This window comes from Mus caroli, unplaced genomic scaffold, assembly GCF_978045245.1.
Source record: "Mus caroli unplaced genomic scaffold, Mus_caroli_1 scaffold_11, whole genome shotgun sequence".
Lineage (NCBI taxonomy): Eukaryota > Metazoa > Chordata > Mammalia > Rodentia > Muridae > Mus > Mus caroli.
The window spans coordinates 45,510,506-45,533,006 of record NW_028227266.1 but is presented as its reverse complement, the minus strand read 5'-3'; the positions used below and the strand labels follow the sequence as shown (position 1 = coordinate 45,533,006).

At 42.2% G+C, this 22,501-nt stretch overlaps 1 protein-coding gene across 7 annotated transcripts in view; it reads right to left on the bottom strand.

The window, feature by feature from the left end:
- Cadm1 (cell adhesion molecule 1) overlaps positions 1–22,501 on the bottom strand; it is a 322,090-nt gene that overhangs the window by 206,587 nt on the left and 93,002 nt on the right. Inside the window, exon 1 of one of the 7 annotated variants that reach the window (XM_085844613.1) lies at positions 12,142–12,202. The exons of the other annotated variants lie outside the window; for them this stretch is intronic. Coding sequence (XP_085700739.1) covers positions 12,142–12,187 — 46 coding nt within the window. The 5' untranslated portion in view covers positions 12,188–12,202. Of the gene's footprint in view, positions 1–12,141; positions 12,203–22,501 lie in introns of those variants that run through there. 7 annotated transcript variants of the gene reach the window in all.

The following is a 22,501-nucleotide window of genomic DNA, read 5'->3' as shown; positions in this document are numbered from 1 at the left end:
AAATACACATAGATAAAGCATTGATTTTACATCTATATAATCCTGACCATCTAATTAGCTACTCCAAGATGGCCTCCTTTCATATGCATGCTTGATTTATTTGGATTCTAAAAGGCATCACAAACAATACAATCACTAGCAAAACTGACTAGCAGACCCCTCTTTATAAGTTTGATTTTTTTTTTTTTGGTATATAAAGCCCAATTTCCGTTTCTGTACTGAGACTGTTCATAAGGAAAGAAGATAAAACTGGGCACACTCAGTTATTAGGACTACATGCATTACCTCTAAGGATGCAAAAGGCAATTGACGAGTTTGCTACTGCCTCAGATTCTGCCAATCTAGGCCTTTCCTGCAGCCCCTACAGGTCACTCAGGCATTCCAGACCAACCTCTGTGAGGCCATCATTCCATGAGCCCCACCTGTAACTTTGAGCAGGAAGCAGATACAACCATATCACATGGACAACGGTCACCAACTCCAAATGTAAGAAAGACAGAGATCCTATCATGATTCAAAGTCAAGTCATGTGAAAGGCCTTCTATGGGAAACTGTTCTATGTCTTAGTATTTAAAAGATGCAATCAAGAGCCTGATTCCTGGAAAGAGCACATGCTTACTATGTCCACCACTCAGAGACGTTAAATGACAGGGATAGGAAACAATGAAAGCCAGACACAAAAATCTAAGGCTAGCTGCAATAATCAAGTGCTGCCTTCCAGGTTCTAAGAAGTACACTGAGGGAAGAAAACATGAGAGAAGAGGGGGAGGAAGGGAGTGGGGAGGAAAGAAAGGAATGAGAGAGAAAGATCTAGTAGAACAGAGGAAGGCTATGATCTTAGCTCTGAGACTGAGCCATGCCCTTTAACAGATGATCAATCTCAGCAGTGATATGTGTTCAGGATATTTTCATGTAAAATGGCCCTATACATTTTCATCATATAAATACGGGCCTTGCAAAGCATGTGACTCATCTCCATAGTCAAAAAAACCCAAAACTAATAAATCAGAATTGGGAAAGAATAACAACCTAAAATTGAAAGCAAGAGGAGGTAAATGAACACAAATGTGCTTTAAATGAATCACTAACCACAAGGGAGAAGCGAAGGAACTCAAGTTAGGTTTCAGCAGTGTGCTCTGTATTCTCAGGCAAGGAGGGAGTGTGGCAGTTATACCCCAAGCTTTAAAATGCTGCCTTTCTGCTGTGCTCTGGGCAAAGCTGCTCTGAGCCTTCTACCACTGCCTGTGATACAGGACTGAATAAATGTAAAAGGAGCTGGGGATTTCACCAAGGAAGACCCCATAGAGGGCTGGAGAGGTGGCCCAGCAGTAAAGTGCAGATCCTGCTATTGCAGAGGACCCAAGTTCAGGTCCCAGCACCCATATCTGGCAGCTCACAATGCCTGTAACTCCAGCTCCAGGAGATCCAACACCCTCTTCTGAATTTTGACAGCACCTGCATTCACATGCATATATCCACACAAAGACACATAATTAAAAATAATAACAATAAACCTTAAACACCTACAAAACAATCCCTGTAGCAATAGATTAGACTAGGAAGAAGTACTAGTGTGATTTGTGACTCCTAAAACGTACTCATGCGTGTGTGTGAATGTGACTTTTTACTGACTCTTAGGTGTGACCTTAAGTAACACACCTAGTACCCTAATGATGGTTTCTAATGCAATTTTCCTTTAAAGGGAACCAAAATTCCTCAGATAATGTTTCATTGCAAAACCAGAGTAGACAGGACACAAGATGTGAGCCTAGAACATTTCTTGCAAAAAAAAAAAAAAAAAAAAGGTTAAACTTCCAAAACAGGCAAAAGCCGGTGTCAAAAAAGGAATAAAAACCAAGCTGAAGGGGCTCCTGCTCCTTCAGTCTAGAGGAATCTGACTACCAAATAATTTTAGCAACATGAAATATAAATTATTAAAATTATATTACTATTAAGTAGTAGTAGTACATATGGTGGCACATGCTTGGATTCCCATCATTTTGGAGAGTACATAGTTAGACACTGTCTCAAAGTAAAAAGGTGTGTGTGTGTGTGTGTGTGTGTGTGTGCGTGCGCACGCGCATGTCCCCTGTATGTCACTATTGACTAGTAAATGCTGGTGAATGCTATGGTTGGAAAATGACTGCAGGAAAGAAAAATTCAAACAAGACTGTCGATGAGTCTAAGGAGGAAGATTTAATGGAACAATATGTTTACATGCACTTCCCCAGCAACTGCAAGAATGTACATTCAATACACAGTGAGAAATCATGGTGCCCGGCAATATACACAAAACTGAAATCACCATCACAACCCACAAGGATACCCCCCATGTAAGCAGCAGTGTGTCTGGGAATCCAGACTTGGTCTCTTCAGACTGGAACATCAAATAAACCCAAAGGAGGACTTCCAGCACAAAGGTGTGAGGGGTAGACTCTATTTCTTATGGCAAAATACATATATGATGAACCAACTCAAACAACTGTTCTCCCGTAAAGGAAACTGCCAAGGCAACCAGTCAGCTTAAGCGAGTTATTCCAGGCTAGATCTTATGCTGTACAGGTCATTCGGTGTAGTGGCCACGCTGGTGTATGGATAGAAGATTAGGAAAAAAAAAAAAAAAACTCAAAGTGCCCAAAGCTAATATATAGGAGGTACTATATAGGAGGAAATGGTGCTCTTTGGAAATACACTTTAAAGTATTTGTAGGCAAAAGGGCTTGAGGAGTGCAACTTATTCTTAAATGGTTCAGGGGCTCTCCCTACTGCTGCAAGTTCCCCTAGGTCAAAGCCACTGCTTCAAACACAAGTTTTGTTTTTGTGTTTAAGTTCCCCTCCCATGTGGTCTAGATAGAGACCCTGGAATACCATCCACAGCATTGCTAATCTCAACCTTGTTCCTGTGACCATCCCACAGGTGTGTACAGAAAAGAGACCCAAGGATGTTTGACACAGTGCTGTTGATGAGCACAAAACGTCTGAAAGTACTCTTGTTTTAAACTAACTGACCCATTAACTTGATTGTATTGTGTAGATTCAACAAAACAACAAGCAGTGTTTAGATATGTTTATAAAAACCGATCACACTTGGAAACACAACTTAGTAAGTTGTGTAAGTTGAATGGACGGTGCAGCCCCCTCAGGACATAGTTTGTGAGCACTTTCCCCTTCTTTCTCTATACTAATCATATAATGTTACAATTTAAAAAAACAAAAACAAAACATCAACTTCCTTACAAAAATAGCGACTCAAAGTAAATAGGAAGACAATCCTCTTTGCCCAATAAACAGCTGCACTGTGGCTGGCCAGCTGTCTGCTCTGAGCTACTGCAGTCCACAGGAAACAAGGCAGCTAGAGGGGTCACACTAGGAACCTGATGTCACCTCAGAGGTCATTCAAGATGCGGACTCCACCTTCATAGGCTTCCTCACTCCTCACTCTTGTCCTTTATGTTCTGAGTTGCTGAAGGGTTTCCAGAAAATTCACTGCATTTACACTGACCCTTCCTCTCGCTGCTCCAACACCTCTCATGACCTCCAACACACACACACACACACACACACACACACACACACACAACTTCAGAGTCCAACTAGCAGTCTCATGTTTTGCATGTGTTTGGCGCTAACCACTTAGGACTGGGGTGCTTTCCTATAACAAAACCAAGCAAGCAAACAAACAAATAACCAAACTGGTTCTCTCCCACTTCAGCAACCACAGAGTGTTCAGAAGTCTTCACCCACAGGTGGGACCTTAGGAAATGTTGGCATGTCAGCTGGTGAGGCCTCTGCGGTTCTGACCACGCTGTTAAGAGTTCATGAGTGCCACATCCCTGTCCTGGCCAGAAGGCACTACCACTTGTCAGCCACCCCAGTCCTGGGGCTCCTGAAATCTGATCAATTTGAGGACAATATGATCCCCACCTGTTTGTCTCTGCCTCACAGGAAGGGGGAAAGAACAGCAAGATGCTTCCAAGAATGAAGCAAGCTCTGGTGGCATCCCTGATGACTTCCTGTTCTGCCTGCTCCTGCTCAGAGGCTGGAAAGTATGCACTCAGACTAAAACTCTTCAATCAGCCCCAGCTGGGAGCCCTGGTGCTCCTCGGGTGGACCGGTGCAGCCCTGTCTCACTAAAAGAAGCCCAGAGCACCTGTCCCCACCAAGGTGACATCCATTGAGAGAAGGAGGCAAGAGGACAAAAAGAGAAAGAAATAAGAAACTGGAGGAGAGACAGCGAGAATGACGGCAGGAATCATTTATTAAAGTAGGTAGCAGTGGCCAGATGGAAATGTTTGGTTAACAGAAAGGAAAACTGACATAGAGCTACCCACTGTTACTGAGGAAAGGGCCAGGCGATCATGTGACAAAACAAAAGAAGAAGTTTCTAGATTAAATAATGATAACAATTCAGTTCCTGTTGAAGACACATACCTCTGCAAGCACTTAATTATATTTATTTCTTAATGTACTCTGGTTTGAGTAATCTCCAACTTCAACTGAAACTCATAAACTCAGCCAATGGAATAATTAAAATTCTTTTGCCAACTTGATTTGGACACAAAAGTCAAATGCTTCATTTAAAATTTATGTGAGGCACATTCGTAAGAATATACTAATTTCTCATTCAGTTTTCAAATTGAATCCCTTTAATGACTGCCGATAGCAAAGCAATAGGAATGCATAGAAGAGTCATACAATTGACAATTACCCAAAGTTCCTGTCAGGTTTTATGAATCAACAATTGTCTCCAAACTTGTAAAGGAAACCACTGTGCATTAGTGTCTAAAAATCTTACAACCTGTCTGCACTATGCTATGAAACAAAAATGAGCACAATTAGACATACAACTTAGAGGATTCATCAATGGGGATGAATGAAATAAAGAGCGTCTCTATGAACTAGTGCTTTTGAAGGCAACACAACTCTGGGGCTGTGTAGTTTACTGCGGTTCCTCTGTGCCTTCGCATTCTTTATCAGCAAAGTAGTTACAATGGTCTTTCAGACTTGAGTGATGAATGGCAAAGCAACTCGGCTCCATTCTGAAACGTGAATGACCTTGGAACACGGTACCATATACCAACCGCAATAGTTATACCAGAGACGAAACGGCAGCCACTGGCATTATCGACTTGTACAGTGAAGCAGGCAAGGGAAGAAATGAGGAGGCTACATAGTGGAAACTTACTCTAACAAAATACTTGAATCATAAACAAAGATCAAAGACAAAGATGTCCACCATAGCATTGTTTACAGGAACAAAATTCAGGGGATAGATCTATGGCTTTAAAAATAAAGAAGTAGTACAATCAATTAGTATACACCAGGAAATTAATTATATGTACATTGGGACGCAGGCCTGGAGCACTACTGCAGAGATGGATGGTTCCAAGCAATACAATGTTAACTAATCAAAAGTGAAACGTGCTCTCTGTAGATGTACGGAGAGCGGAGCTATCCCTGTCCATAGAACAGGGCAGTGAAAGCCTGGAAGGGGGAGGCAGAGGGCGGTCAAGAACTCAAATTCTCCAAATGTGCAGGCATGCCTTTCAGTTCAAGCACTGGGACTGGGAGGCAGAGGAAGGCGGGCATCTGGGAGTTCAAGGCCAACCTGTCTTCATATCAAGTTCCAAGACAGCCAGGGTTATCCATTTTTTGGTTTGCTTTTGATTTTTTTGTTTTGTTTTGTTTTGTTTTTATCCTTTTTTAAAGAGGAGAAAAATTCTTGCCTACATAAAGAATTAAAGGAAAGCTGTGGCTATGTGAGATTCTGTCTCAAAATACATATTTGCCCCTATATATATATATATATACATATATATATATATATATATATATTTGTATATCTCCAAGTAAATAGGATTACAGGTAAATTTTGTATTCTAAGCTCTACTTTTATACAATTTTAAAATTAAAGTAACAAGTTTATTTTTATAATGAGAAAAACTAAAGATATAGAATACTTAGGATAAAATATAGTCTCAATGTTGCCATTATTAGCAAGAAGAGGACTAGAAAATAAAATCTTGGGGAAGTGCAAATGTTAGCAGTATCTGAAAGAAAAAATAGACATGTTCTAAGAAACAGAAAGCTTCATTCTCCTTAAATTAAAACTAACAGAAAGTAAGACACAGCTCGAAACAGCTTCCTGGGATTCTTTTCAACCAGAATCAAATTATTAAAATTTCCTTTTCAAATTCAATATAAAATCTGACAGGAAATGTGCAGACAGGGAATCTTATTAGTTTTAGTTCCTGACCAACACATCCATGAAGCAGGAACAAAACTGAAAAGCAGGGGGTGCACTGGGGAACTGGCTTGGTGCAGAAACTGCCTGTAGCAAGCACAAGATCCTAAGTTCAATCCTCAGAACCAACATAAGAGAGAGAGAGAGAGAGAGAGAGAGAAGGTGGTATGCACCCAGTTTTGTAATCCCAGAGCTAGGGATCCTAGGGGCCTCACTGGGCCAGTCAGCCTAGCTTGCCAGGCCAATAAATACCCTGTCTCAAAAATTTGGTAGCATTTCTAGGGAAGGACACCAGATTCTGTTCCCGGTCTCTCCACACTCACACCTGCAAATGCATAAACACAGAAAGAAAACCGAAAATCCAAAGCATTTATGGCATGAACACCATCTTTGCCTTGAATATAAAACCAGAAATCAGTGTTAATTAATGAACTTATCAACAAATCAGCTAGCAAAAGAGTCACCAATCACAGAGAGAAATTTTCCATGAGGAAAAGACTGAACTGCCCGGGCGTGGAGGGGGGGCGGGGGGGATGTGGAGAGGAGAGGAGCAGGGAGGCAGGAAAACAACACTGTGGAGAGAGAAGAAGACCCCAGCAAGCTCAGCGAGGCTCTTCTTCAGACAGTGGTCCTGCAGAGAGAGGGCTCTGAGCAAGCAGTAGAGAGGAGGGTACAAGGCAGGGAACAGAAGCAAGAACGTCTGCTGCTGTCATCTGACACTGCTGCTACTTGGAATTACCTCAGATCTCTGTCTAATTCAAGCTTTCAGGGCTAGCCATAGATTTGGCAAAAGAGAGTAGGAAACCAACGTAAGAAAATTCAAGCAAACCTATTTATTTCTTTTAAGCTCAAATATATTTCTTAAGGCTAAACATCAGAAGCAAGACACTCACGATCGCAACCCTTCTCTTTATAACCTCTGCTTTGTATCTAGCTCCAGAGGGAAAATTGTGCTTACAAGAACCACGAGACACGTGAAAAGCAATAACCAAGATAAATGAAAAACCGCTAGGCTAAGTTTTAGTCAGAACTTTATTGCAATGGACTTGGTTTTATGAGATGAAGAAATCTACTTTTTTCTTGTCTCCTCTAGCGTTACACATTGAGAAACAAAACATGATTAAACTCTTCTTTTAATGTCATCATATCATTGATAAAGAGCTTAAGGAAAACAATTTGCATGCAGGCTGAGCACAGTACAGAGCTCTTCAGTGGTGCGGAAGCCAGTGTCAGAAAGTGAAGGTTCAGTCTCCAGTGTTAGCCCAGGCACCAGCACAGCACGCGATGATCCCATGCTTGCTTTCCCTTCCCAGCCTGTGGGGTCTGTTGTTGTTGCAGGTCTATTGATTTCTGTTCTGTTTCACAGCCTTAATAAAAAAGTCTTCTAAAAATTTAAAGGCTCTTTTTAAAAAGACAAACGTAGGGGGAAGTCAGAATTAATGATCATTTCTTTGAATAGTCCGGAAGCAAGGAAACAAAGTGTCATGTCAGAATCATCTGACGACTGTTTCCATGGTGTAAGCACAAGAAAGGAAACGGGGCTTCTGGGAAGTCTCCCTGAAGTAGCAAGGGTCAAAGCCAAAACACAAAGTCCAGGGCACCTGTGATGGGTTCCCTTGCCCTGAGTTCAATTGGCAGCCATAGCAACACAGAAACCTGTAACTGGACAAGCTAATCTGTATACTCGAATCACCTGGAGATTATTTTTAAATCCCAAAGCCCAGACAAAGCACCCGCAAACTATTCGATAACAATTTCTGAAAAAATAAAATAAAATCAAGACTCAGTACCATTTTTTGAATCTCCCTCCCCCCACCCAGATTTTCCTCATGTTGGTATCTTCACATAAATGTGAGTGAGCTCAGAGACTGAAAGGGAGCAGCAGCAGGGGCAGGAGCGAAGTAGATAATCAGCAGCCGAACGCAACGTCTCTGCTCTCTGTACAGAGAAAGTCATTTCCACACCCGCTCCACGCACTCTCTGAAGCTTCCTCAACAAAACGCGGAGATGATCATTATAAAGGTACAGTGTGCTGTCTTCAGTGTACAGGATAATAGCACCATGTGCTGACATGCGCCTCTTTAAGAAGGATGCTGATTTGGGAAAGAGAACAGAAGAGAAAGGGCGTCTTATGACAAACCCAAAACAAGCTTATGCAGGCTCCAAGGTGACAAATTGGCAGCAACCAGAAAGAGATGTTTGAAGAATGTCAATTTGCTTAGCCTACACTACCACCACACTGCAGAGCAGTGTTTCCTTTACCGTGTATCTTCTCTAGAAAATGTTTAGCTGAGTGATACTTCTCCAAAGACTGGCCCTTCATAAATGTGTGAATGAACCAACGTGACCAAAGCCAACACTGAAGAAAACATGTCCCATGCCAGACCTTAAATCTTGAAAAGCAAATAAGGCAAAGGTCATTAAAACCTTGTATTGAGTTCAAAGATGGAAAAAGAGGGAGTTGGAAGATATCGTCCTAAACTCTGCAACTTCAACTTTATTAATATAAAGACTTGGTGCAGCTAGTTTTCTAATTACAGGTACTATTTAAACACAGCCCGCACATCTTCCTCACCACACAGCATTTTCTTGCCTCAAGTTCTTCTTACACTTACTTGGTTTTGAAAACCACTTCTGGTATATGCATCCCATTTATATGAGAGTATGGCAGTCAAAGTGTTCCTAATGTGCACTGCACCACCTGTGCACTTAGCTTAAATCTACAGAAATCTTTTTATCTTTTGGAAGAGTGAGATTATTTTTATGCCATCCGAATGGGAGGATGTCCCAGATACCAGATGATGAAGGAGCCCCTGAGACCATAATGGAAATGTGCTGATGAACATCACAAAATTTGGCTTCAAAGACACCTCTGGGTTTGGCCAGGCTTCCACATTCATGGGTGAACAGTGAGGATGTGGTTAAGCACAGGCCTTGGATTTGTAATAGTATTCAATTAAAACTCAGATCCCTTCACAGGAAAAGCAGAGGGGGAATGGTTTACCAATCTATATGCCTCGGAAATGGATGTGCTTAGTTACTGTAGCATAGAATTAAACAAATTATGAGCACTTTTGAAGTATTATGGTCCAGCTGGGGACACGTCTTCCTCAGTGTTGGCTTTTGTCACTTTGGGTCATTTCAACACCATTTATGAAGGGCCAAGCTTTGGAAGCATCACTTGGTTACACATTTTCTAAAGAGGATGCAAGGGAAAGCAAGCACTACCCTGCAGAACAGATCCACCCAATATTAACTTGGCAGTTCGCTTCCATCCTCCAGTCTCTTCTGCCTCTATCATGCAGTGAAGTCACAATACATTTGTGACAGAAAAACTCCCCTGGCAACTGGCTGACATCATAAACACCAGATTAAGACTTGGCTGCAAAGCCTGAGGAGATGATGGTCTGGGAAGAGAGAGGCTATAATTCAAACAAATCTCTTCCATAATAGCGATGTGAATACCAACCATTACTGGCCAAGTAAATTGCTTTTTGTGTAAGTATTCTCTTTTTGAAGTTTGCCCCAGTGTGAAAGTCTCTCTGTAAGTCAGAACCTTCACATTATTTTAATGTACTGCTCTGTATTTAATAATCTTGGGCTTCAGACATTCGTCTGTTACCATGGGAATGACAGTAGCACAAATACAGGATTACGGCTATCAAGCAAGAGAAAAGAAATTATGAATAAGCCTCGTTATGTTCAATAATTAGCTACATGAGGGAAAAAAACAAAACCCATGAATTTAGGTTGCTGCATTTATCTCAGTGTTTGAATACAACTCTGAGTGTGTTATTGCTTTAAAATGAGATTCTAGCCAACTGCCAAAAAGTCCTTGACTACCAGTTGTTCCTCAGTTGCACAATGAGAAAGCCCATCCTGCTGTCCTTTCCCAACTCAGTTCCTGCAAAAAGCTGGTAACTGGTAGGTAATACAACATCCCAAAATGGATGCTGCTATCTTCCAACAACATATTAATTAGTGCGCACTCCTGGTCCCTCTAGCTTGGAATAGCTTCTGAGAAGAAGCCATTTTCCACAATGGAGGGTCTCGACGTGAAGACACAGAATGCCAACACTAAGCACAGGCCTCTTCCCAAGCAAGTGGGGCTGAAGACAAAAGCCAGCCATCAGGAAAGCAAGGGCTTGAACTCAGCACCAGATCCATCTGTAGCCTCATTCAGACTTTTCTTTACAGACACCGAGTTTCACCATCTTTGAAAGGGGGACTGCAGAATATGAAAGTTCAATTTGAATCATGAAATGATCCACTTAGTCCAGGGTCTTTTCTCCTCTAACGTAACAAGAAGTCACTGTACTCTGTTGTTTGCATGAGTAGTGGAGGAAAAGCACTGTGCATTTACTATGTAGGGACTTCATTACTAACTGCAGGGAAGATGGACAAAGTGGTGGATAAAGACCCTGAGGTACCCAGGCTGTTAGAGATTAGATTCAGATACACAAGAGCCAGGCCACATCACCCAGGCTTCCCTGAATATGTGGTGGGCTCTGGGGCTGCCTGTGAAATCAGCCACTCTCTCTACAAAGAACATTCTTCATTATCCCAGCTAAGTCAGGCAGCAAGTATAAAATCATTGCCACTGTTCAACCAGAAAACCTTCCACAAAGATCAACAGCTCCATGGTACTTATGTCCCAGGTCCCCTCTCTCATGGGCTTTCTGCATTCTACAGCAATGGCACAAAACATCACTGGGGGAAGTAATTTTAGAACGTCCTATCCAAATTAACTGGCCCTGAATAGACTCTGATTAAAATATAAAGGGCTTTTAAAATAATTTGAAATGATTCACTGGAACTAATTTGGAGATATTTTAATCTCTAAATGTGCAATGAACTGTGGTCTCCTTTGGCCCCAGCCTCTCCTTGGGACCTTGCCATTGGGTTAAACCCCACAAGCTAAAACACTGGGGCATGTAATTCCCCAACCTTTTAGAGACTCACATGTCTTCCAACTGGGCACAACTAACTTCCACTTTCAAAATCAGACTGAGTGCGCTTCTGCTTCCTGGTGAACAGTGCCCATCTGTTTACAAAGCCAGATTGCTAGATAATTCTGAACTCAACAACCTGACAAGTATTTAAAGACCTGCATGAGATAAACAGTCTTGGCTTTAACACTCTTATTTGAGCGAATCTCATTCTTGAAGAAACATGGGAATTCTTTTCCCAACATGCAGTTCAAAGATGTTCAGAGATTCTTCAGAGGCCACCTATGAAACCACACCTAGGCCTACCTCAAGTGGGCTTTTCTACTGTGGCTAGTAAGCTCAAGGAGATGTTTGCTGCCTCCTTAGACCCAGTTTAGATTCCTTTACAAATCCTTCAGCGCCTGGTCTCCAAGATTGATTTCTAAATCTCAAAGACACTTGAGATACCAGGTACACAGTCAGGCTTCCTTTGCCTACATGTAGACTCACTGTTATTGGCATCTTGATGAAAAGACGGAGCTGGAAAGGAAGAAGGAACTAGACCTGTGACCTGGAACACCTTGACAAGCATAAATGGTCCCTGAGTTAATCTTCTTGGGATAATGCTTATATCACTGTACCTACTCAAAACCAGGAAAAACTGAGAAAGAAAAAAGCTACAGTTGCCCTACCATAAAATTAACACTGGGGAACAGAGCTCCAAATAACCCAGCTCCCAAACCCAAGTTCCTTCTACACCTCCCTTAAGACCCAACAGCCCTGCCTCTACTCTTATGCAGAAACTCAGCAGAGAGGCTTCAAAGAGCCCACTTAAAACAAAAGATAAAACAAAGACATGCAAAAACAAGTCATGGAGAGAAGCAAATGGCTTACAGGAAATTACCTAGTTTCTTTCTGCAAGTTAGCCCCTTGCCCACAGCAGCACAACACACATGAGACTAGAACTTACTACCATGGCAGCAAAGACAGGGATGGAGTCTTAAGCATGCATCCATTCTTGATAGTGTAGTAACCAAGCTTTAGACTGTCACTTACCTAAAAGAAAGAGGAGAGAAAACACCATTATGGTAAATGTAGACAGTGACTCCTGGAAGGCTTTATAGCTCCTGGAAACATTAAAAGACACCTTCATTTCCTAATCAGTACACCCTGATCCTAGTGGCCAAGGAAAAGCTGGGTTTTCCTATCTCACAATTTTGCATTCTTGGTTGCTAGGTATTTAAATTCCATTCTTTTTCTCGCTTTAACCTGGAACAGCCTTTATCTTTCTGAGATGAAAGAACATTTTTTAAAAATTGATGAATCCTCTGTCCAGAAAATTACACAGACACCTCTCTCCATGTAAGTTCTATGGTTCACTGTCCTCCACAGTCTACCCATTGACCTTATGATGAACACCTGCCTGACAGGAGAGGCACGTCTCTGAATGTACAATACAATTCAAATTTACTTCAGAACCCCACATAAACCTTAAATTCCTGGGCCTGGGAGATGGCTACAACACCAGCAAAGTACCTACTGCATAAGCAGGAGGAGCAAAGTTCAAACCCCAGAACCTACAGAAAGAGCTCAGCATGGCAGAGCAGGAGTGTAACTCAGCCTTGCAAAGGCAGGAGACAGGAGGATCCCTGAAGCATGTGGGGCAGCCAGAATATCAGAATGCAGGATCTTCAGGCTCAATGAGAAACTCTGTCTCAAAAATAAACATGGAGAACAACTGAGGAGAAGCCCAGGACATCCACTGTGGGCCTCTGCATAAACAGGCATGCACTCACGTGTACACACATGCACATGTATGCAGATAACTGCACATGCATGCACAAACACACACACAGAGACACAGACACACACAAACACAGACACACCTTTAAATTCCTAAAGATCCTATGGTGTGTATGTAAAATCTTGTACCTTGCAAAGAAAAAAAATGTATACTCTTTTTTAAGCAGATATGACATAAACACAAAAAGGGATCAGTACTAAATGGGATTTTAAAAGGCCCTAGAAATTGGAGGGAGGAAGCCAAGGATTTGGTCACTAGCTAAATCTATTAGTTTTAGCATTCAAAAAGAATTATTAGGAAAACCTAAGCAAAAAAAGCTGAGTGAGTGTGAGTGTGTGTTTGTGTCTGTGTGTGTGTGTGTGTGTGTGTGTGTGTGTGTGAGAGAGAGAGAGAGAGAGAGAGAGAGAGAGAGAGAGAGAGAGATTGGCTGGCTGGCTGACTGACTGACTGACTACAGTGGAACTGTGGCAAGCCTTAACAGGTCAGTGAGATAGGTGCCTTAGAGGGTAAAAGCACTTGTTAAACAAACATGAAACCTGACAAAGTCCGGAACCCAGGATGGTGGGAGAGGAACCCAGGATGGTGGGAGAGTCTCTTGACTCCCACTCCCAAGTTCTGGCGCACACATATAAGAGATATACAGGATAACAAGTATTTTTTTAAATTTGTTTTTATTTTAGGTGGATGAGTGTTCATCTTCACATAAATAAGTGTGTCACATATGTGCCTAGTGCCCTAGGAGGTCAGAAGACAGCACTGGAGCACCTGGAACTAGTGTTGTGGGTGCTTATAAGCTGGGAACAGAACCCAGGTCCTCTGCAAGAGTGGTGAGTGCTCTTAACCACTGAGCCAGCTCTCCAGTAATTCTTTTTTTTAAAAACAAAACAAAACAAAACATTTTTTAAAAATTAAATCGCAGTATGGAGTTACTACAAGCATAACAGTGTAGCTTAGTTACATGAATTGAATGATGCACTGTGGCACAATAGGAAGGCTCAAAGGCTACGCAGGACCGACATGGACACTGGTACAGGATGGGCATTATCTCCGATCAGTAAGGGAAAGACCTGAACAAATGACTGGAAAAGCTCCAAAGTAAAGTTGCTCTCACAGCTCACATGATGTACCAAAACTATTCAGACTGCCATGGAACACAGCATGGAGATAGATACGGAGATACACACACACACACACACACACACACACACACACACACACACATTATCAAGCATTTGCAGAGACGCTCTGCATCATATGTCACTAAGCAAATGCCAACTGCAACAATAAGCTGACAATGCCCAACTTTAAAAATGGTCCACATCCAAGACACTGACAGAAAGCACCATACGTTGCTGAGGATGTGAAGCAGCAAGAACGCAGCCATTGTCAGTGGGGAGGTCAAAAAGCCACAACTGTGACAGCTTCTTATAAAACTGAACATCCTTTCACCCAGTAGTCACACTCAGGTATACCCAAAGGAGCTGGGAATTGCACCCACACAGCAACCCACACACAGATGATTACCACAGCTTTACTCTGAAAGCAAAGGAGCTCACAAGCCATGAAGGAAAAACACTGGAGTATCTGTAAATGAGTGAAGAAAATCCAAAATGGCAGTCTTCTCATTCTGTAAAATGTAACCCTGAGCAGATAATGAAGAGATCTGTGTTGTCCTGGGATGGACGGATAACAGGAAGGATGAAGGAGCAGAGAACTGAGGGCTTCCAGGGCAGTGGAAACACTCTGTGATGTTATAATAATGAAATGTATCGCTGTAAATTTGTGCAAACCATACAAGGGCCAAGAATGAACCTAAAAGTAAACGATTAAAAACAGGGTGATAATTAGGTGTCAGTGTGGGCTTACCCTTTTTAACAAACATTCAGCTCTGTAGGGGATGCTGACAAAGGGGGAGTCTGTTCTTGCATCACGACACAAAATCTCTACTTTTCTCTTAATTTTACATAGTCCTTTACAAATAAAACCCATAACACCTCCCCACTATCTATAAAACTCTTGAAAGCAAATGGGTGATTCTACTACAAACTGAAAATGAGAAAGCACTGGTCTAGCACCAAGGAAAGATTAATAACTTCATCTACATGAAAACTCACAAAATATGCCATCAGCTAAAGAAAAATGTCATATTTACAAAAATAAATGTTCCCATCTTATAAAAGGGATAACATACCTAACATACAAAGTGCTCCTTAAAAATCTAATAGGAAAAGCACTCCTACAATGAAATAATGGTTATAAGTTATGAACAAGAAGGAATATGTAGAAAAAAATAATAAGTCTAAAACATGGTCAACACAGACTCAAAAGAGCATCCAGTCACATTTTTTCATAAAGCAAATTTGTAAAATGACATTTGACAGCACAGTCCATTTGTGAGACTGGGGTGAGGATGCCTCTGCCCAGTGCTCCCAAGTAGGCATGAGAATGCGAAGCCCTAAAGGTAGCAGAGATGTAAAGACAGATGTGTAAAATCAATATAAAAAGAATAAGTATGCGCATCTCAATAGCACTGATAGACCTCCAGCTAATAAGTATAAAAGAAGGGGAAAATGGCAAGCTATTTGGCAAATACCACGGTCAAGAATAGATGCTAACACAGCAGAGGGGAAAGAGATGTGGTACACACTTGTGAGAGCCAGTATTGGTTTGTCAAATTGACTTCATCTGGAATCAACTGAAACCCAACAAGCTGGGCATTCAAATTCTTGTAAGGAATGTCTTTCTTACATCATTTGAAATGGGAAAGCCCAACCTATGTCTGGGTCACATCGTCTACCTGAAAGGACACGGGGAAATGAAGTTACTGCCTTTGCAGCCTGCCCTCAGTCTAGCTCATCTATCCTTTGTGGAAGGTAAGAACCTATTTCTTCAACATTCCAGTGTAGCCTTACAGCCAAGCCCTCACAAGGAATCTTGAGAGGACTCTAGCAGCAGATCAGTGCTGAGTCATTCAGGTTCACAGACGCAACAACTAATGCTTTCATCAGGAGATGACCACTGTTGGACTGCCTGGACCACAGCCTGTAAACCACTGTAATAAATCCCCTTTTAGCAGACACACATGAACACATGTGCACGCACAGACACACAATCAATTCTATTTCTTGAGATAACCCTGATTAATATACTACTGAAGCCAATTGTCTTAGTTAGGGTTTTACTGCTATGAACAGACACCATGACCAAGGCAACTCTTATAAAGGACAACATTTAACTGGGACTGGCTTACAGGTTCAGAGGTCCATTATCATCAAGGCAGAGCATGGAAGTAATCAGGCAGGAATGCAGAGCTGAGAGTTCAACCTCTTCTTTTGAAGGCTGCTAGAAGACTGGCTTCAGGCAGCTAGGAAGAGGGTCTTAAAGCCCACACCCAAAGTGACACACCTAATCAAACAAGGCCACATCACCTAAGAGTGCCACTCCCTGGGTCAAGCATATTCAAATCACCACACCAAGAGACTGAAAGGGTCATCATTAAGCATAGGACCAATGGGTACTAAAGACCAAATTCTTCATATAAAGCAACAAGAGGGACACAGACCATGTTTAGTTAAAATCTAACTACATGACATCAGAAAAAAAAATTGTGGACAGTCTTCAAAACATCTGACTAGTTGAGGACAATCTGAGAATGGGTCACAGACTGGTGAGTGGGAAGTGACAGGAGTCAGATGCAATGTGTCCTTCTAGCCCAGAGGAGCAGAAGGCAATCTGGGAGACCTGGTGAGCTTTGAATACAGCCTAGAGAGTAGGTAACAGTGCTGTACCACTGTGACTCTCTACTGTTCACACTCTGGCTGTGGTTGTATATGATGGTAACATCTGGCCAACCTGAACGATCAATCTAACATCTGGCCAACCTGGATGATCAATCTACAGGCAGGTTTGGTATGATGTCACAACCTTCTCTCACTTAAGTCTAAAATCAGGTTTTTAGAGTTAAATTAGTTTTTCTTTTCTTTTCTTTCTCTCTTTTCTTCAACTCTGTTTCTTTTTGAGGCAGGGTCTCATTACGTAGCCCTGGCTATTCTGGAACTCAGTATATATCAGGTAGGCTGGGATTCCAGGCCAGAACCACCTCATCTCTCTGCCATATTTTCAAAAATGTTTAAGGCAGAAAAGGGAGAAAGGGAGAAAGGGAGGAAGGAGGGGATAGAGGGAAGCTTTTCTTAGTGTAGCTGAGACAACAGAAACCATAAGAAAGAGGAAGGAGGAGGAGGGGGGGGAGCAAGAGCGAGATTCTTCCTATATGACATAAGAATGCCTAACAAGTTAACTCAAAGCAAAAGGCAAAAACTCTGAAATGTTCTGAGGAAAAAAAGCACAGAGAGGACATTTCTATGACCTTGGAGGAAGGGAGAATTTTTATAAGGAGGCACAAAAAATACAAACCATGAAAGAAAAGAGCAAGATTGCCTGCATTCAAATTAAAAACTTTTGTTCAACAGAAGATAGCATAAACAGGGTAAAGAAACAAGCCGCAAACGTGAGATGCATATGAGTAAGGAAAGATTCGTGTGCAGACCATGGAGAGCGTCTGCACATCAGGAGGAAACACAGAGTGGCCTAAAAAAGCAGATCTGACAAGGCAACCGACAGGAGAGAAACCCAAATGGTCCAAAAATGTGCATTGAAACTGGGTCTCACAAGTCAGAGAAATACATACCAAAACACAGGGATAAGGTTTCCACTTCTATCATATGAACACCCAGGAAATAGCAGTAATGGGGGAAGGAGGAAGCAATGAGACCCTCACACAGTACCTAGGAAAACAGGAGCATGCCATGCCTAACCATGGTAGCCAAAGGAGCCCAAAGCAATCCACACACATCTAGGGATTGCTCAGCAGAAATTCCTCCACGCTTCACAGGAGAGGAGACTCAGACCCTCACCTGCCATGTTATCCTTGCATTGGAGATGGACTCAGAATCTGGAAATGACCTACTGGGCAGCCCAAATTATTTTTTTCTGTATTTCCTTTCTCATACAGCAATGAAAATTAAAAATCATAACCATATGAACCAAGATGAGTAAGTCACACAAATGAAAGTGAAGAACAAATTTAAAAATACAGCAGTAGGGTAGTGCATTAGTGCCCAGGAGTGCATGCACTCCATATTTCGCTATGCTCCTAGTCCAGACGCATATATAACATTGTTTAATATTTATTTAAAATATGCAGAATGATAACCACCTGTATAGACATGCAAATGCTTAAAAGAAAATAACTAGGGACTTGAAAAGATGGCTCAGAGGTTTAGAGTGCTTGCTGTTCTTACAGAAGATCCAAGTTCAGCTCCCAGAACCAACTTCAGGCAGTTCATAACCACCTGTAACTCCACTACAGGGATTCCAAAGCCTGCTGACCTCTGCAGGCATCTGCACTCATGTGCAAAGACCTACACACAGGCACACAGACACACACACACACAACTAAAATTAAATTTTTTTAAGAAGATGACTAAAATAGAGACAGGGTTGATGAACGCTACATTGAAGATTGCAGGGCTAGGAATAGACCCCCAGTGATCTCTGTGAGCTTTGCTCAAATGTTCGAGGCCCGAGTTCAATCCCCAGTAACATAACACACAGCTTAACCCTAGGAAAGAGGATGAGGAGCAAGACCAGGGAAGACAGAAACACATTACAATATGGCAAAGCTAAGTGCGACGGTGCCTTCTACTGCTGTAGATAGATAGGCCTCTCTACACATAGGAAAGGGTTCAGTGACAACCGCATCAGAGACTGCCTTCTCTGAAGGTCTCTGAAGGTCTCCTCAGCCGCTTTGGTTTAACCTGGTAGGGCTTCTTTCTTTCTTTTGTTTTTTTCATTCAGTTTTCCTATCAAGATTTCCCCCTTAAATCACATTTATATATAAACATAAAGTAAGTGTATCTTTAGACCCCATACTCTAAAAATAGCACTTCTTCTTTCTTTAAGAATATTCAGACACTTCCTCATTCATATCTTCAGTCACATCAATAGGAATTTCTATTTGAGAAGAAATTTACTCAAGTCCTCTTTGAGTGAGCTACAGACCTGAGTACACTGGTAATGTTAAATTTTAAAGATGTTTGCTTTTAAAAACAAAGCACAGTAACAAAACCCAGATAATTGGCAATAAATTTAACAAAGCCTAAATATAACCAAATAAAGTCACAGTTCCTGAGACGAATATAAGTATAGACATCACTGTGAGGGCTGTGTGTTTGGTGGTATCTAATATGAAGCATCCCCCATAGTTGAGGAGCTGTGATAAAAATAATAATATAATCAAAATTGAATATCTTGGGTATATATGTAAAGCGAGCGTTCTCCTCTATTAGACAGAATAAAACACAGCTGTAGCTGACTGCTGGCTTGCACAGTGAACAAGTGCTATGACCTCCCATCTGAAAGGTCAACAGTAGCCATAGACATAGCACAGTGTCCACACTCCTCAGTCCAGACCACAAAGAGCCTAGTCACTGCCCTTCTCCCGAACAAAGTGTTAGTGGTCAACAGTTGCTCCAATGGTACCAGTTATCTCAGAGTACTTCTGCTCATGCATTAATTCCATAGGGCTGAAAAAAATTAATTCTCTAGCTCTTAGTTAGGGTTTTTATTGCTGCAAAGAGACACCATGAGTACAGCAACTCTTACAAAGAAAAACATTTCACTGGGCCTAGCTTACAGTTCAGAGTTTTAAAAATTAGTTTGCTGTCACCATGGTGGGAAGCATGGTGGCAGAGAGGCAGACATGGTGCTGGACAGGGTGCTGGAAGGGTGGCTGAGACTTCCATCTCTGGACCGGCAGGCAGCAGATCCAGAGTGAGCCACTGCGCCTGGCTTGAGCTTCTGAAACCTCAAAGCCCACCCCTAGGACTCATTTCCTCCAACAAGGACACACCTACTCCAACAAGGCCACATGTCCTAATCCTTTCAAATAATGTCACTCTATGGGCCTATGCGAGCCATTTTCATTCAGACCACCTTTCAAGCTGAAGGGCAGACACACTGACTGTGGAAGGGGCCATGGGGGAGCATGGCAGCATATCCACATGGAAAGGTTAGGTTGACTTTGTGAAACCTCGTGACATAGCCCAACAAGTCTCCACCCATCTGGCTTTCCACAGCGGGAAGGTTTCAAGGCTCCCCCCACGTAATCACGTGATCAAGCTGTTTCAAACTGAACTCCATCACAGCATTTTAGTCTTGGAGCACTGAAGAGTAGTGTGGTAAGCCAATGTGAATGATGAATGAGCCCCTTAATCATCGAATTTCTAAAGAAGTGTTCTCCTTCCCTGTGGGCTCCAAAACTGAACAACAAGTTCCAAACTCAAACAAATTTAAAAACAGGACCCTTTAAAAAAAAAAAAAAGTAAAACCTTAAAAGAGGTGGCAATGTTGACCCTGGCAACAGCACAGACGGAAGCCAGCTGTTTCTTACTTTTACATGAGAATGGAAATAAAAGATGTCTTCCTTTAAAACAAACAAACAAACAAACACTCCCATATTAGACTGGCAACTCTAACTACCCCCAAAAAGTGTCATTTTAATTCTTCAAACAACAATTTTTCCTTCTGACACAATAGCTCACTTCTTTAGCCTACAGCTAGTTGGCTGAACCCATCAGTTGAAATCCCTGCACGATCCAAGATCTGGGACTGAAACCAAAAGGCATAAATCAATGAGGGCCTGGTTCTCTATGCTGCTGTGCAGGCCAGCACTCATGTGGGACAGCCAAAAGCTGTGGGGAAGTTCACAACTGTGTTGGTGGGCGATCTAAAGTCTCAGGACATAGGAAGGGGGCATCCAATGATGCTCCCAGGGAATGTGACTTAATCCTCCATTTACTATAGAGTACCACATGCCACAGCGCCCACACCTCCTTACTGCAAGCGCTTATTCATAACCAACTCTACTCCAGGACGATACTTACGTCATCCTTCTCCTGTGGACGGGCTCCTGAACGGTTGAAACCCTGTGATAAAGGAGGCCAATGGAAACTGAGGGAAGGAAATGATGTTGGCCAGAAAACACTTATTCCAACAGAAAAGTTACATTTGATGTGGTTCCAAAAAAAGAATATTGGCAGGAAATTCAACATTTTTTGCTTTCTGCGGCTACTAAAACGAAATGATTTTAACTCTAATCCGGCAATGAGAAACAAACTAAAAGCACACAAAATCGGTAACGCCAACCCTAATTGCACAATGTCGTACATCAACAGTCCAAAGAGGTCAATGCAGCAGGCTGAACAGCTTAAAGTACACATAGAGATGAACAATGAGCTTTAAATACTCAGCCAGTGGGAGCCATACAGGAACGCACCTGTGCAGGAGACTTCAATAGCCAGATAGGAAGACAGCGGCCAAGCGCCAACCTCATCAACAAGCCAAGAATATAATAAAGCAAATTCCAACTTCAATTTTTGCAAAAACACCGGTATTTTGACATTCAGAGAAGGCACTCAACACCTCTCTATAACATACAAAGGGGACGTGAAATCCACAACACACAGGCACTGAAGCAACTGCCAGGAAGAACAATCCGAAAACAAGATTTCTTAAGAAATCCCATTCCCTACTTTATGTCTTTTTCCTTTCTTTCTTTCTTCAATTGTTAAACACTGGCATGCTGAAGGGAGAAATTCTGAAAAAACAATCTCCATTCATTCACTCAAGGGCTGACTCTAGTACTCTTGAGCCAAGGGAAGCCCAAAGATAAAAAGGACACTGGAATGATGGGTTTTTAATGAAGCAATGGCCCAATTGAGTAAGTGGGCACACGAAAGCACATGAAAAGTGTTGAAACCTGATCCGGTGGCACAGAATGAAAAGTCCAAATAGTCCAGAAAGTGCCTACAGCTTCCAGAGACCTGCACGGCCTTACCTTCAGCACAATCTGTTTTTCAGGGGATGCATCCATGGGCTTTTTTTTTTTAAATCTCCCCCCTTTTTTCCGGCTCCCAGATATATAGCACTGGGGCAGGGATAAATTTCAAGCTGGCAAAAGTCCAACTCCAACAGTTGCAGCTGTAGTAGCTGCCTTGTTTACAAAGCAATTCAGGAAGCTTTTAGAGGGCAGAGTGCAGCAGACAGACGGGGGTCTGTAAGCAAAGCATGGACGGATCCCAGGGTACTCAGAAGAGACAACACATCTGTTCCCAGGTCCCCCTTGGAAACGCGCCTATCCGGATAGCAATCAACTTCAGTGCTTGTGCTCTGGAGGGAAGTATATCAACTTAATCCTTTATATCAAAATTATATGGCGCCGGAGCCAGCCCTTGGACCCACCAGCCTCAACCCCCTAACCAGCCACTGAAAATGGCACACTGCACATGTTCTGAGCACACTAGAGGTGACTACAACCAGGAATTCTTTGTGCATTAATGGTGCCATGCATAAGTATGGCTCCTATTACCGTGTGAAGTTCCCCCATAAGCAAAGCTCATTAGACAGCACCTATATTCAACCACAGTGTCAACCTCGATTGCCCCTCTTACTTCTCAGATCTCAACTC